General features: G+C 41.5%; 1 protein-coding gene across 1 annotated transcript in view; it reads left to right on the forward strand.

The window, feature by feature from the left end:
- The window catches only part of nsmaf (neutral sphingomyelinase (N-SMase) activation associated factor), a 98,340-nt gene that overhangs the window by 52,053 nt on the left and 30,917 nt on the right, over positions 1-15,370 (forward strand). Inside the window, exons 19-24 of the mRNA XM_043689321.1 lie at positions 3,276-3,318; positions 4,633-4,799; positions 7,580-7,691; positions 8,502-8,560; positions 9,266-9,333; positions 12,050-12,114. Coding sequence (XP_043545256.1) covers positions 3,276-3,318; positions 4,633-4,799; positions 7,580-7,691; positions 8,502-8,560; positions 9,266-9,333; positions 12,050-12,114 — 514 coding nt within the window. The remainder of the gene's footprint in view (positions 1-3,275; positions 3,319-4,632; positions 4,800-7,579; positions 7,692-8,501; positions 8,561-9,265; positions 9,334-12,049; positions 12,115-15,370) is intronic.

Raw genomic sequence — 15,370 nt, forward strand, 5'->3', positions numbered from 1 at the left:
TCTTGAGGTCCAATACCATCCTGATTTTCCCAGTCTACCTGCATGTTAAAATCCCCCATAACAACTGTAGTGACATCTTTACGACAGGCCAATTTCAGCTTCTGATTCAACTTACATCCGACATCCAGACTACTGTTTGGGGGCCTGTAGATAACTCCCAAGAGGGTCTTTTTACCCTTAGTATTTCTCAGCTCTATCCACACTGACTCTACATCCCCTGATTCTAGGTCCCCCTGTGTAAGGGACTGAATATCATCCCTTACCAACATGGCCACCCCATCCCCTCTGCCTGTCAGTCTGTCCTTACGATACCACGTGTAGCCTTGAATATTCATTTCCCAGGCCCTGTCCACTTGAAGCCACGTCTCAGTTATCCCCACAATATCGTATCTGCCAATTTCCAAAAGAGCCTCAAGCTCATCCATCTTATTTCTCATGCTTCGTGCATTCATATATAGTATTTTTAATTTGTTACTGCCTTCACCCTTCCTATCAACTCCTATTTCACTCAACCTTCCAGTATGATCCCTTTTTGAGTTTTCTGCTTCATTGATGCAGTTGTCTTTCTTGACTTCCCTTGTTCTAACGTTTCCTTCAATTTCCTCCTTAAACATCCAGTTTGTCCCCTCCGCCCCCACTACTAGTTACCTAATAGGGTGACGAAAGGTCTGGAAATGAACCTTCCAGCTCAGTGAGCAAACCTGCATCTAAAATTCTTTAAGCTTTAAGTTGTCAGAATTAAGAATTTTTAGTTAAGTAAAAAATACAGTGCTAAGTATAAGATATGTTTCCTGTGCCAGTTATTAGTGGCAGAGAAGTCAAAATGTTGAATTCAGAAGCATAAAATGTTTTCAAGTTAAAGCCTGAAAGATGTCATTAAAAGTGGAATTTGTAAAGTCTGAATAGAAGGATACAATTTTCTTACCTTTTCACTACGTTGATTCAGAGTTAGAAATAGTGTACTATCATTGTCTGAGGAGAAAGTAAGAATTGCAGATGCAGGAGAATCAGAGTTAAGAGAGTGTGGTACAGGAACAAGCACAGCAGGTCAGGCAGCATCCAAGGAGCAGGAGAGTTGACTTTCAGACTTCATCCTTTTTCAGGACCATCCTGCGGCCACCTCCAACAACAAAACTTCCATGGCCTCCACAGAACACACCAATCCCACGGCCCATACCTCCGACCGTGCCACCTCCGTCCCGTCCCGTGGGTGTCACCTATGATGTTACTTCTGCTGCCAGTGATGACCTACCCCACCCCCAAACACCACTGTCTTCAACCACTCTGTCTCCACAGATGCTGTCAGTCACGTAACTGCCCACATCACCATAGTCACATGAACGCACGCCCACACACTCCCACTTCAGAGACAGTGTCCACCCCCACTCCCAACTCCAGTCCTACACTAGACCCCAGCCTCAAGGCCTGCTGGGTATTTACCATCCCTCCTGACCTTCCCCTCACTGACGAAAATGGTCAGTCCTCAGCAAAGCACTCACCTACATTCCACTCTGTCCCTATGTGACCGAATTTCATACGCGTCATGATGTTAAACTCTTTTTCTGTCACCTCCGCCTCTGTACCTACATTTTCGATCTTGACTCCCACACACTCTGCCGCCTCCAACAAACTCCAAGGGTCCTGGCAGAAGGGTTATGTCTGAAATATCAATTCCCTTGCTCCTCAGCTGTTGTCTGGCCTGATGTGCTTTTTCCAGCGTCACACTTTATCAACCTCTACCACTACTACTACCCAGTCCCTGTGATGGGAACTCTCCATAAACTGTTTGTATGTTCATATTTTATGCAGGCATCCGTAAGCTCAGTGTACAGTATTAGACCTGATTAAGTAAAAAAAGCAGGATAAAAGGAATACTGGTTTTGTTGTTTTAATTTATCTCACCTTTACATCCATCTTTTCTTTGTTTGTCCAATTACTATTCTGCCCCTTTGACTCGTGCCATCACTCCATTAATTGTTTATTTTTATGCCATCCACCATAACATCAAATCTTTCATTTTTTCATTTATTCTATCTGCCGCCTTCTACATCTCCACATCTTCCCATTTTGTTCTTTCCTGCTCCTTCCTGCCTCTGTACTGGTTTAAAATTGTCAACTTGCAATGTTACTCTATCATTTACTAAATGTTACTTGTCATCTCTAACATTTTCCAGGTTTTGATGGGAGCAATTTCTTTGTTTTTCTCTCCATTGAGGCTGCCTTACCTGCTGAATATTTCCACCATTTTGTGTTTTTGTTTAGAATAGCAAAGAGAGTGTGCAGCTTGAATGACATTGATTTTAAGGATAACTTGCTTCTTGGAGGGAGAGGGGGAGTGTGTGTGTTTAGCCTCTTCAGGAATGCTTTGAGAACAGCCCTAGGATGTTTTTCTTGTCATGGCTTGGTTCAGAGTAGTCTGCTGCCTTAGGAGTCTGATGACAGGCATAGGGATGATATGCCCACCCAGCAGACTACCTGTAGTTTCCTTGTTTATTCTTCTTTCCTTTCATGCATAGTTGTATCCCATTTAGAATTAGAGTTAGGTTTATTGTCATATGTACTCACATGAGACGTTTACAAGTCACCACTTACAGCTCCATCTTAGGTCCCAACGTATCTAGGTACAGAATCTTAATATGATTTGGTCTGTTCTTAATTACATGTGAGTTGATTAGGGGGCTGGGATTCTGAAAGCACTGACCTTTGGAAAGCCTTTTTTAAATTACCTTGGAGCTGTAAAGACAGATTCCAGGGATTTATGACAGGCAGAGATCCCTAAGGTACAATACCACCATCAGGGAGAATGAGGCAACAAAAGAAGTTGGTTAGCTTCACTTATTAGAGGTGCTCTTAATTTTTATTCTGTGTTGTAAAACTACCCATCTTGAACTATTTGAAGCTTAAACTCAAAATCTGAGCCTAAAATAGATACAGTTGGTTCTGCTATAATGTGTTTCTCTTCATCATGAATAGACTTTAATGTGATTGAAAATTTTAGACTGTTAGTTGTAGAAAGTGAAATTTACACGTATCGGTTACAGTGCAGTTTCAGCCTCATTAGTTTAAATGGCGTGACTATTGTGCGATTTTCTTACTACGTGGAAGTGCACGAGAGCTGAACTATTGCATTATATCAGAACCGACTATGCTGTGATTTTTATGCACTAAAAATTCTTACTTGACTGTTTCAATGTTGTGAATTCCAGTATTAAAACAAGGTTGTTGTGCCAAACACCCAGCAAGAACTTACTTTTGTAATCTCAAATTTGTTACAGTGTTTCATCCATTGACTTATGAAGGTGGAGTTGATTGGGACAGGTAATGTATATTTGTAATTTTGCTGCTGCTTTGAATCTGCACTTACATGACATTGTAAATGTGATAACAGACCAGGATAACATGCAGAGTTTAAAATGTACAGTATTATGTTTGAACTGTTTTTAACCATTGTGGAAATAAAATTTCCCCACGGTAGGTTCTTGCACAAAATATGGAGGCATGGGATTGAGGGTGACTTAGCGGGTTGGATCAGAAATTGGCTAGCTGAAAGAAGACAGAGGGTGGTGGTTGATGGGAAATATTCATCCTGGAGTTCATTTACTAGTGGTGTATCGCAAGGATCTGTTTTGGGGCCATTGCTGTTTGTCACTTTTATAAATGACCTAGATGAGGCATAGAAGGATGGGTTAGTAAATTTGCAGATGACACTAAGGTCGGTGGAGTTGTGGATAGTGACGAAGCATGTTGCAGGTTACAGAGGGACATAGATAAGCTGCAGAGCTGGGCTGAGAGGTGGCAAATGGAGTTTAATGCAGAAAAATATGAGGTGATTCACTTTGGGAGGAGTAATGGGCGAATGGTAAGAATCTTGGCAGTGTAGATGAGCAGAGAGATCTCAATGTCCAGGTACATAGATCCCTGAAAGTTGCCACCCAGGCATACGATGTGTTAGCTTTTATTGGTTGAGGGATTGAGTTTTGGAACCGAGAGATCATGCTGCAGCTGTACAAACTCTGGTGCGGTCATATGTGGGAGTATTGCGTACAATTCTGGTCACCGCATTATAGGAAGGACGTGGAAGCTTTGGAAAGGGTTCAGAGGAGATTTACCAGGATGTTGCTTGGTGTGGAGGAAACATCTTACAAAGAAAGGCTGAGTAACTTGAAGCTGCTTTCGTTAAAAAGGACAAGGTTGAGAGGTGACTTAATTGAGGCATGTGATCAGAGGTTTAGATAGGGTGGACAGTGAGAGCCATTTTCCTTGGATGGCAATGGCTAGCGCAAGGGGACAAAGATTTAAATTTAGGGGTGATAGATATAGGACATATGTCAGAAGTAGTTTCTTTACTTAGAATAGTAGGAGCGAGGAACGTACTGCCTGCAACAGTAATAGACTCGCCAACTTTAAGGGCATTTAAATGGTCATTGGATAGACATATGGACAAGAATGGAATAGTGTAGGTTAGATGGACTTCAGGTTGGTTCCAAGGTATGAGTAGCATTGAGGACCAAAGGGCCTGTACTGCGCTGTAATGTTCTATGTTCTAAATTGTATTGGCTTAATTGTAGCTTTCATTGAACGGTTGTAATTCAAAATCAGGATCACTTCAATATTGTACAAATTTGTCCACAGCATCGAGGATCCAAATCAGAAGATAGCAATGCTGACCCAGATCCTTGAATTTGGACAGACTCCGAAGCAGTTGTTCACCAGCCCACATCCTCAAAGGATAATGCCAAAGTTTCAAACCCTTTCTAAAGGATGCAGCCGAAGTACTTCTATAAACGAGTTGCCTCCAGGTAAATTTGCAGAAATTTGAACTGCAGTTATCATTATTAGAACATAGAAAAGTACAGCACAGAACAGGCCCTTTGCCCCAGATGTTGTGCTGAGGTTTAATCCTAATGTAAAAAATAATAATTTAACCTACACATCCCTCAATTCACTGCTATCCATGTGCCTGTCCAGCGGTTGCTTAAATGTCCCCAATGACTCTGCTTCCACCACCTCAGCTGGCAACACATTCCATACATTCACAACTCTCTGCGTAAAGAACCTACCTCTGATGTCTCCTCTATACCTTTCCCCTAATATCTTAAAACTATGACCCCTCATATGACCCCTGTCAATCCTGCCCTGGGGAAAAGTCTCTGGCTATTGACTCTATCTATTCCTCTCATTACCTTGTATACCCCCAAGGTCTCCTCTCTTCCTCCTCCTCTCCAGAGAGAAAAGTCTAAGCTTATTCAACCTTTCTTCATAAGGCAAGCCTTCCAGTCCAGGCAGCATCCTGGTAAACCTTCTTTGCACCCTCTCCAAAGTGTGTATATCTTTCCTATAGTAGGGTGACCAGAACTGGACACAATGTTCAAAGTGTGGTCTCACCAGGGACTTGTAGAGCTGCAGCAAAACCTCGTGGCTCTTAAACTCAATCCCCCTGTTAATGAAAGCCAAAACACCATATGCTTTCTTCACAAACCTATCCACTTGGGTGGCAACTTTGAGGGATCTATGTACTTGCACACCCAGATCCCTCTGTTCTTCCACACTGCCAAGAATTCAGTCTTTAATCCTATATTCAGTATTCACGTTCGACCTTCCAAAATGCATCACTTTGCATTTATCCAGGTTGAACTCCATCTGCCATTTCTCAGCCCAGCTCTGCATCCTGTCTATGTCACGCTGCAGCCTGCAATAGCCCTCTATACTATCGACGACACCTCCAACCTTTGTGTCATCTGCAAATTTACTAACCCACCCCTCAACCTCTTCATCCAAGTCATTTATAAAAACTACGAAGAGCAGAGACCCAAGAACAGAGCCCTGCAGGATACCACTCAACACTGACCTCCAGGCAGAATACTTTCCATAAATTGTGTACTAGTAATGATCTAGTCAGTGTTCCAGAAGCCTGAAGATGTTAAGTTAAGGTAATTTCACTTTTATGCTCGATATAATTTAGTATCTTGTGTCCTTCTTTGTATAGAATCCCTACAGTTGGAAAGTCGAATGGCCTCTTCATATGGTCTGCACCAACCCCCCAAAAAGAGCATCTTCCCAGATCCAGCATCCCACTCCCCCCTCACCCCACACCCCACAGTTAACATGGCCAATCCACCTAGCCTGCACCTCCTTGTACATTATGGGCAATTTAACGTGACCAATCTCTCTGTGGAAGGAAACCGGAGCAGCTGCCATAAGCTTACACAGGCATGGAGAGAATGTGCAAACTCCACGCAAAGTTACCTAAGGTTGGAGTCGAACGTTGGTCCGTGGTCCTGCAAGGCAGTAATGCTCGCCACTGTGCCATCCTGCTTGAATGCAGAGGAATAGAGGAAATCAGCTAGTGATGTAACTTCCATTCCTTTCCCCAGCACATGTTTGTTTAACTCTGTCTCCTGCTCCCCCAATTAATGTTATTTATTTTAGCTACTTTCTGTAGTAGTAAGATCCACATTCTCTCCAGCTTTTAGGTAAGTAAATTTCCTCTGAGTTTCCAGTTAGATTTAATGGTGCTACCATAAGTTGTTGGTGCTGGTTTTGACCACCACCTGATATTTTCTCAAACCATATGTTGCCATAAAGGAATCCATTCAGTTATCCACTCATCCTTTTCTGTTCTGGAGAAACAAGTCCCAGTTTGTGCAATGTTTCATAATAGATATGACCTCTCCTTGCAAATCATTTGTGCACCTTTTAATGCCTGAATGATCGGCAGCATCTTTATGGTTTCCATCTGTAACTGTGCAAATGTCATCCTAAAGTTATCAGCTGCACAGTTATAACATTGCCAATGCTGTTGTTTTTGTTGTCATTAAAATTACAACCTTTGATTCCATGTTTTTTTTAAAACCATGTAGGGACCAGATATGTGCCGAATACTTGTATGATTTAACCAGAATTTTATGCAAATTTAATGTAACTTCTTTACCATTTTATTCCTTTAGAAATCAATCCCAATAGTTTTTTTTAAATGGTCTTATTAAACTTTAAGCCCAGATCCCTGACCAAGATTGTTTATAATTAGGATTTCAATTCCATCGGGTTGTTAATCTATGGAATTCCTTGCCCAGTGATGTAGTTGATGCTACTTCAGTAAACATTTTTAAAGCTAAGGTAGATTTGTTTTGAACAATAAAAGGATTAAGGGATATGGAAGAGCGTGGGCAAGTGGAGCTGAGGCCATGAAAAGGTCAGCCATGATCTTATTGAGTGGCTGAGTAGGCTCAAAGGGCCAGACGGCCTACTCCTGCTCCTAGCACTTATGTTCTTACCATCTTATGTTCTTGTTTAATTCATTCTACAACATAAATGCAATCTTGTAAAAGGCAAATTATATTTGTTGTCTTTGTACTTTGCATACAGGCTATTTATTAATTATAATCTCCTGCATTTATTAAAAAAGCAATAAAAAAGCCATGCATCAGATTTAGATTATTCTTTATAAGTTGATATAGAGAATTGCTGTTGCCTGCACTGCAAACCTCTACACTGATACTGGTTATTTGAAGATGACATGGTGTCACAGCAACCATTGTGGAGTTTCCTGTGATCCAGAACATCATTTTCTGTTTTTCAGTTTCTTCCTGTGAAGACTCCTCATTTGAAGATTTGACAGAAGAAAGTCTAAAACTAGCTTGGAGCAATATTAGCAAACTGAGTATAGTTTACCAGCAGAAGATTCACAAAGAGTAAGTTCTGTGTATTCATTCTGTGCTTTTCAGTAACTAACAATAGAATAAATGATGAGGTTATGAACTATGTTATAGTGAGATTGCAGTGGACTAAGTAAATATTTCTGTACTACTATTTATGGACAAGAACAGAAAAGTGAAAACCTTTCATAAATGTTCACTCCTAACTGATGTCACCTGCAATACCTAGCCATCTACTCTCTTCCCATCTCTTGGGGAACACAATAAGTACATGATTCTGATAAATTTAGAAGTGAAAAGGTCCTTTTCAGACCCACGTGTGATCATGTAAGGTCCTGAATCCTGTTTTCATATAAAATGGTGAAGAATAACTGTGGGTCATTTTTAACTTTTGCAGCAGGGAGAGAAATTGATAGAATGTTTTAAATCAAATTCGATTTTATTTTCCATTTTCAATTTGTTAAATATCAATGCCAGTAATTTCAGTTCTACAATAAACATTGCCAGGAGAAACTGAAGACTGCAGATGCTGGAGATCAGAGCTGAAAAATGTGTTGCTGGAAAAGCGCAGCAGGTCAGGCAGCATCAAAGGAACAGGAGAATCGACGTTTCAGGCATAAGCCCTTCTTCCGAAACGTCGATTCTCCACCTTTGATGCTGCCTGACCTGCTGCGCTTTTCCAGCAACACATTTTTCAGCTCTAACAAACATTGCCAGTCAACTAACTGTTGCTTTGTGGTGAAGGATGCGCTTACTTTGTCAGTCTTCACTGACTTCTCTGGAAGGTTTTCTTGTTGGTATTGTGACCTCTGATTGTGTTTGTATTTTCTTTTTTTAAATCATTAGGGCAGTGACTGGCATCGCTGTAGTTCGCGATGGAACTTCGGTCTTTACAACTTCCCAAGGTACTTTAGTAAATATCTGTGGACATGATCATCTGTAAATCAAAAAAATCAGCCATGTTTTATTGTTTCAGCTTCATGCTAGCCTATAAATTTAGATTTGACGAAGTAAAAGACAATTTGTATAAGTCTTTCTTTAATGTATGGCAATAATCTTGCCCATCTCCACTTTCCTAACACCAGGGGTGGCACGGTGGCTCTGAGGTTAGCACTGCTGCCTCACAGCACTAGGGTCCCAGGTTCAATTCCAGTCTCAGGTGACTGTCTGTGTGGAGTTTGTACATTCTCCCCATGTCTGCGCGGTTTCCTCCCACAGTCCAAAGATGTGCAGGTCAGGTGAATTGGCTGTGGTAAATTGCCCGTAGTGTTAGGTGCATTAGTCAGAGGGAAATGTGTCCAGGTGGGTTACTCTTTGGCGGGTCGGTGTGGACTGGTTAGGCTGAAGGGCCTGTTTCCACATTGTAAGGAATCTTAAAAAAAAAATCTCTCTACAAGTGTTTAACAACCTCACCATTAAGCGGCTAATAATATTTATGGTAAAACTGTAAGAGTTTTTTAAAAAGTTATCATTTAACAGTTTGTCTAGCTGACTAATATGTTTCTTTTTATGGTATGTCTCTGTTTTTGTTTGTATTCTGTAATGTCTATATAGCTTTCAATTTTACACACATTAATTTGTGTCATACTTTCTTTTAATTTACAAAACAGATTCAACACTAAAAATGTTTTCCAAGGAAAAGAAATTGTTACAACGGAGTATGTCCTTTTCAAATATGGTAAGATCTGGTAATGTAGAAAAAGAATAATAGCCAAAGAATCCCCAGGTGGAGTTCATTGCTCCTGCGGGTAAAGTAACATAACTTTAAAGCAAACAAAGAGTACGTGTTTTTGTCAAAGTCTACTCCAGAGGCTATGCAGGATACCACTGAGACATTCTAACCTGGAGCATGCAAAATCATACACCTTTACAGTGATCAGCTGGTCTTGGAGTAATGCTGAGATTGACGTAGTTAAGCTGAATAGACAATAGGTGCAGGAGTAGGCCATTCTGCCCTTCGAGCCAGCACCACCATTCATTATGATCATTGCTGATCATCCTCAATCAGTATCCTGTTCCTGCCTTATCCCCATAATTCTTGATTCCACTATCCTTAAGAGCTCGATCCAACTCTTTCTTGAAAGTATCCAGAGACTTGGCCTCCACAGCCTTCTGGGGCAGAGCATTCCACACACCCACCACTCTCTGGGTGAAGAAGTTTCTCCTCAACTCTGTTCTAAGTGGCCTACCCCTTATTTTTAAACTGTGTCCTCTGGTTCAAGACTTACCCATCAACGGAAACATGTTTCCTGCCTCGAGTATCCATTCCTTAATAATCTTATACGTCCCAAACAGATCCCCTCTCAGCCTTCTAAACTCAAGGGGATACAAGCCCAGTCGCTCCAATCTTTCAACGTAAGATGGTCCTGCCATTCCAGGAATTGACCTCGTGAACCTACGCTGCACTCCCTCAATAGCCAGAATGTCTTTCCTCAAATTTGGACACCAAAACTGCACAATATTCCAGGTGCAGTCTCACCAGGGCCCTGTACAGCTGCAGAAGGACCTCTTATGAAGGCCAGCATGATATTAGCTTTCTTCACTGCCTGCTGTACCTGCATGCTTGCTTTCATTGATTCATGTACAAGAACACCTTGATCTCGTTGTACTGCCCCTTTACCTAACTTGACTCCATTTAGGTAGTAATTTACCTTCCTGTTTTTGCCACCAAAGTGGATAACCACACATTTATCCACATTGGACAGATGCATAGAAGATGCAGTTTACTCACCTAGCCTGTCCAGGTCACCCTGTAATTTCCTAACATCCTCCTCACATTTCACCCTGCCACCCAGCTTTGTATCATCAGCAAATTTGCTAATATTACTTTTAGTACCATCATCTGTATCATTAATGTATATTGTAAAAAGCTGCGTTCCCAGCACTGATCCCTATGGTACCCCACTGGTCACCACCTGCCATTCCGAAAGGGAGCTGTTTATCACTACTCTTTGTTTCCTGTCAGCCAACCAATTTTCAATCCAAGTCAGTATTTTGCCCCCAATACCATGCGCCCGAACTTTGCTCACTAATCTCCTATGTGGGATTTTATCAAAGGCTTTCTGTGGTACACTACATCCACTGGTTCTCCCTTGTCCATCTTCAGAGTTACATCCTCAAATCTGTGTTTGTGTAAGGGGAGACATAAATCCATAAGACCATTTAATAAAAAAGAACAAGAGCAGGCTGTTCGACTCCTTGAGTGTGCTCCTCCAATCATAGGATCTGATTCCTCTCAGCCACTTCCCTGCATTTTCCCCATTTCCCAACTGATCAGGAAACTATCTATCTCAGCCTTAAAGGTTCACAATTTCTCTTCCCCCACAGCTCTGCCAAGGAGTTGCAAAGATTCTCAACTTACCGACATAAGAGATTTCCTCTCATCTCAGTCGATGAGAGTTTTGTTAATGGTAATATGCTGAAGGTGAGCGTATGGTCATCAGGACAGCAGGCTTCAGCTAGGTAGTAACATCCTGTAAGATGGCATAACATAATGTTCATTGTATAGGCTTCCAGTCAGCAAGCACCCCCTTTCAAATAAGATAATAAAGGATGGTGAAAAACTGTAGTCTAGTCTTTGACAAGAGATGAGGAAAATCATCAAAACAGCTGAAGGCTGTTTGTGTGGGTGGCACGGTGGTGCAGTGGTTAGCACTGCTGCCTCTCAGCGCCAGAGACCCAGGTTCAATTCCCGCCTCAGGCAACTTTCTGTATGGAGTTTGCACATTCTCCCCATTCTGCATGGGTTTCCTCCGGGTGCTCCAGTTTCCTCCCACAGTCCAAAAATGTGCAGGTTAGATAAATTGGCCATGCTAAATTGCCTGTAGTGTTAGGTGTAGGGGTAAACGTAGGGGAATGGGTCTGGGTGGGTTGCGCTTCGGATGGTCGGTGTGGACTTGTTGGGTCGACATTAAGTAATCTGATAGTGAATATACATAGTGCATGGACATATCTCTGTTTTAGCAGTTTTAAATTATATAGCTTTCTATATTTTGTAATGCTGGATCTTTCTGTATTCATTCTGAGTGAAGCCCTCACTGTTGAATTTAAATTGGTGATTTAAGGTACAAAATATGTAAATATCAAAATTCTTCTCTTGTCTTGTCCTCAATTGTTACTGAGGGTGTGTTTTAAATTGGTACAAAATGTAAAACCATCAAATAAATAATCTTAACTTTTGCAGGACTTCCTCAATCTGTCATTGTAACTTTGGCAGGAGATTATTGGAAACCCCAGAGGAATGGCATGAGCCTTAATTTATATTTTTACTTCCAGGTTTTCCTCCCAGCTTCTGCCAAAGTTACAGCATGAGATACCTGTGTAATATTTACCCTCATATTTTCAATTCATTGGCCTCTGACTGGTCTGTTAAACTGATCTCCATTTTTTATTAGGCATTGTCATCTTGTTTGTTACTGGATGATACGACAGTCCTTTGTTCGTCGTGGGACAACAATGTGTATGTATTAAATGAAACATAACCCTGAATGCTGGAGATAAGAAACAAAAATAGAAATTGCTGATGAAACTCAGCAGATCAGGCAGCATCTGTGGGAGGAAAGCAGAGTTAATGTTTCACATCCAGTGTCATGAGTTCCGATCAAGCCCTGCTGAGTTTCACCAGCAGTTTCTGTTTCTGAATGTATTAAATGTTGCTAAAAGGACTGTTTTAATCAGTTGTTTCCAAACCTCTGATGGAAATATTGGTGGACCTGTTTTTGAGAAATGTGGACTAAATGGAGTTAGTTTCAGTTGGAGAGTACCTAGATATAGCCATAGAAACGTTGCAACCCAGACCATTGTGCCTGAGATAACTGAATAACCTCAATAATTAGATTAGATTAGATTACTTACAGTGTGGAAACAGGCCCCAGTTGGAGAGTACCTAGATATAGCCATAGAAACGTTGCAACCCAGACCATTGTGCCTGAGATAACTGAATAACTTCAATAATGTCCATTTGAATAGCCTTGAAGCTTCAGGAGCAGATTCATATTCCTTTTCAATGATTTGAGGGTTTCAGCCTCAGTCACCAGGCAGAAAGTTCTGACACTCAGCACCTTCTGGGAGAAAATGTTTTCTTTTCCTCATGTTCTCTCTAATCCTTCTACTAATTACCTTATTTCTGTGTCCTATGGTAATTGAATTCTCCACGTGAGGTAACAGGTCTTTCCTGCCCATTCTATCCAAGAATTTTGATATCCCACATTATTTTAAACATTTCAATTATGTCACCCCTCAGCCTCCTCTATCCTAAGGAAAACAACTCTGAATTATCTCACTGTTCTTCTTAGCTGTAATGTTGAAGGCGCAACAGCATTCATGTAAATCTGCTCTGTACTCGCCCTCATGCAATTATGTCCTTGTTGTAATTTAGTGACTTAAACTGTACATAAAACTCCCAAAGTTGCCTAACTGGTATCTTCAGTCGCTCCAGTATTTATAGTCAATACCTCAAATAATGATGATTCGGGGATGCCGGTGTTGGACTGGGGTGTACAAAGTTTAAAAATCACACAACACCAGGTTGTGTGATGAAGGAGCGTCGCTCCGAAAGCTAGTGTGCTTCCAATTAAACCTGTTGGACTATAACCTGGTGTCAAATAATGATGGAAGACATCCCATATGTCACCCTTAACTGCCTTTATCTACTCATTCAGTGATCTTCAGGATCTTGTGGACATGTATTTCAATGTTTCACTTCCTCTGCCTCTCGCTATGTCCTCCCATTTATTGTGTATTCCTTTAAGTTTACCCTCCCCAGTTTGCACTTAGAGTCATAGAGGTATACAGCATGGAAACAGACTCTTCGGTCCAACTTGTCCTTACCTAGATATCCTGAATAAATCTAGTCCCATTTGCCAGCATTTGACCCATTTCTACCTAAATCCTTCCTATTCATCTATCCATCCAGAGGCCTTCTAAATGTTATAATTGTACCAGCCTCCACCACTTCCTCTGGCAGCTCATTCCATACACGTACCACCCTCTGTGTGAAAACAAATTGCCCCTTAGGTCTCTTTTAAATCTTTCCCTTCTCACCTTAAATCTATGCCCTCTAGTTTTGGACTCACCTCATCCCAGGGAAAAGGCTTTGTCTATTTATCCTATCCATGCCCCTAATGATTTTATAAACCTCGATAAGGTCACCCCTCAGCCTCTGATGCTCCAGTGAAAACAGCCCCAGTCTATTCAGCTTCTATTATAGCTCAAACCCTCCAACCCTGGCAACATCCTTGTAATTTTTTTCTGAACCCTTTCAAATTTCACAGCATCCTTCCTGTGGCAGGGAGACCAGAATTGCGCGCACTATTACAAAAGTGGCCTAACCAAAGTCCTGTACAGCCGCAACATTACCTCCCAACTCCTTTACTCAGTGCATACCAAACATCTCCATCACTATCATATCTGTCTACGACTCTTCTTTCAGTGAACTTGCGCTCCAAGGTCTCTTTGTTCACGACTTTACCGTTAAGTGTATAAGTCCTGCCCTGATTTGCCTTTCCAAAATACAGCACCTCACAATTATCTAAATTAAACTCCATCTGCTGCTCCTCAGCCCATTGGCCCGTCTGATCTAGATTCCATTGTAATCTGAGGTAAATTTCTTCGCTATTACTACACCTCTAATTTATCATCTCTCCGACTGATCATCTGCCACTTTCCTGTCTCCTCAACTAAACCATTGATCTCATTCTGCAGTGGACAACCATCCTCTTCACAAGCAATGGTGCAGCCAATTTGTGTTGTCTGCAAAGTTCCAAATCGTACCTCCCATGTGTAAGTCCATATTATTGATATATATCACAAATAGCAAGGAATCCTGTGAAACATCACTGGAAACTGTTTTCTGTTCTTTGACGCAGCATCAACCATTATCCTATGTTCCTGTCACTGAAGCAGTCTTACATATAATTTACCATATTACCCTGCATTCCATGGACTTAATTTTTCTAACCAGCTTACCATGTGGGATTTTCTCAGATGCAGTACTAAGATCTATGTAGACCAGATCCATTGCACTATCCCCATCAATCCTCCTTTTAATCTCTCAAAAATGTATTTAGTTAGTAAGATATGGCCTTCCCTAATGAAACTATACTGACTGTCCTTAATTAATCTGTAGGTGAAAGAGGACTGAAGGTGCTGGAGATCAGAGCCAAAATTAGAGTGGTGCTGGAAAAGCACAGCACGTCAGGCAGCATCCGAGGAGCAGGAAAATTGATGTTTCGGGCAGGAGCCCTTCATCAGGAATGAGCCCGAAATGTTGATTTTCCTGCTCCTCGGATGTTGCCTGATCTGCTGTGCTTTTCCAGCACTACTCTAATCTTGACCCTTAGTTAATCTGTACCTCTCCAATGAACAGATTCCTATTTCTCTGTATTGATTCTAGCAATTTGTTAACCACCAAGGTCAGACTGTCTGGCATTTAATTATTTGGCCCATCCCTTGGACCCTTTTTGAATAATTGTTTGATGTTATGAGCCACACAGTGGCTCAGTGGTTAGCACTACTGCCTCACAAAATCAGGGACCCAGGTTCAGTTCCAGGTTTGGGAACTGTCTGTGTGGAATTTGCACATTCTCCCTGTGTCTGTGTGGGTTTCCTCCGGGTGCACCATTTCCTCCCATGATCCAAAGATGTGCAGGTTAGGTGAATTAGTCATACTAGTGGTTAGCACTGCTGCCTCACAGCACCAGAGACCTGGGTTCAAT

This window comes from Chiloscyllium plagiosum, chromosome 4 (assembly GCF_004010195.1).
Source record: "Chiloscyllium plagiosum isolate BGI_BamShark_2017 chromosome 4, ASM401019v2, whole genome shotgun sequence".
In the NCBI taxonomy this organism is placed as follows: domain Eukaryota; kingdom Metazoa; phylum Chordata; class Chondrichthyes; order Orectolobiformes; family Hemiscylliidae; genus Chiloscyllium; species Chiloscyllium plagiosum.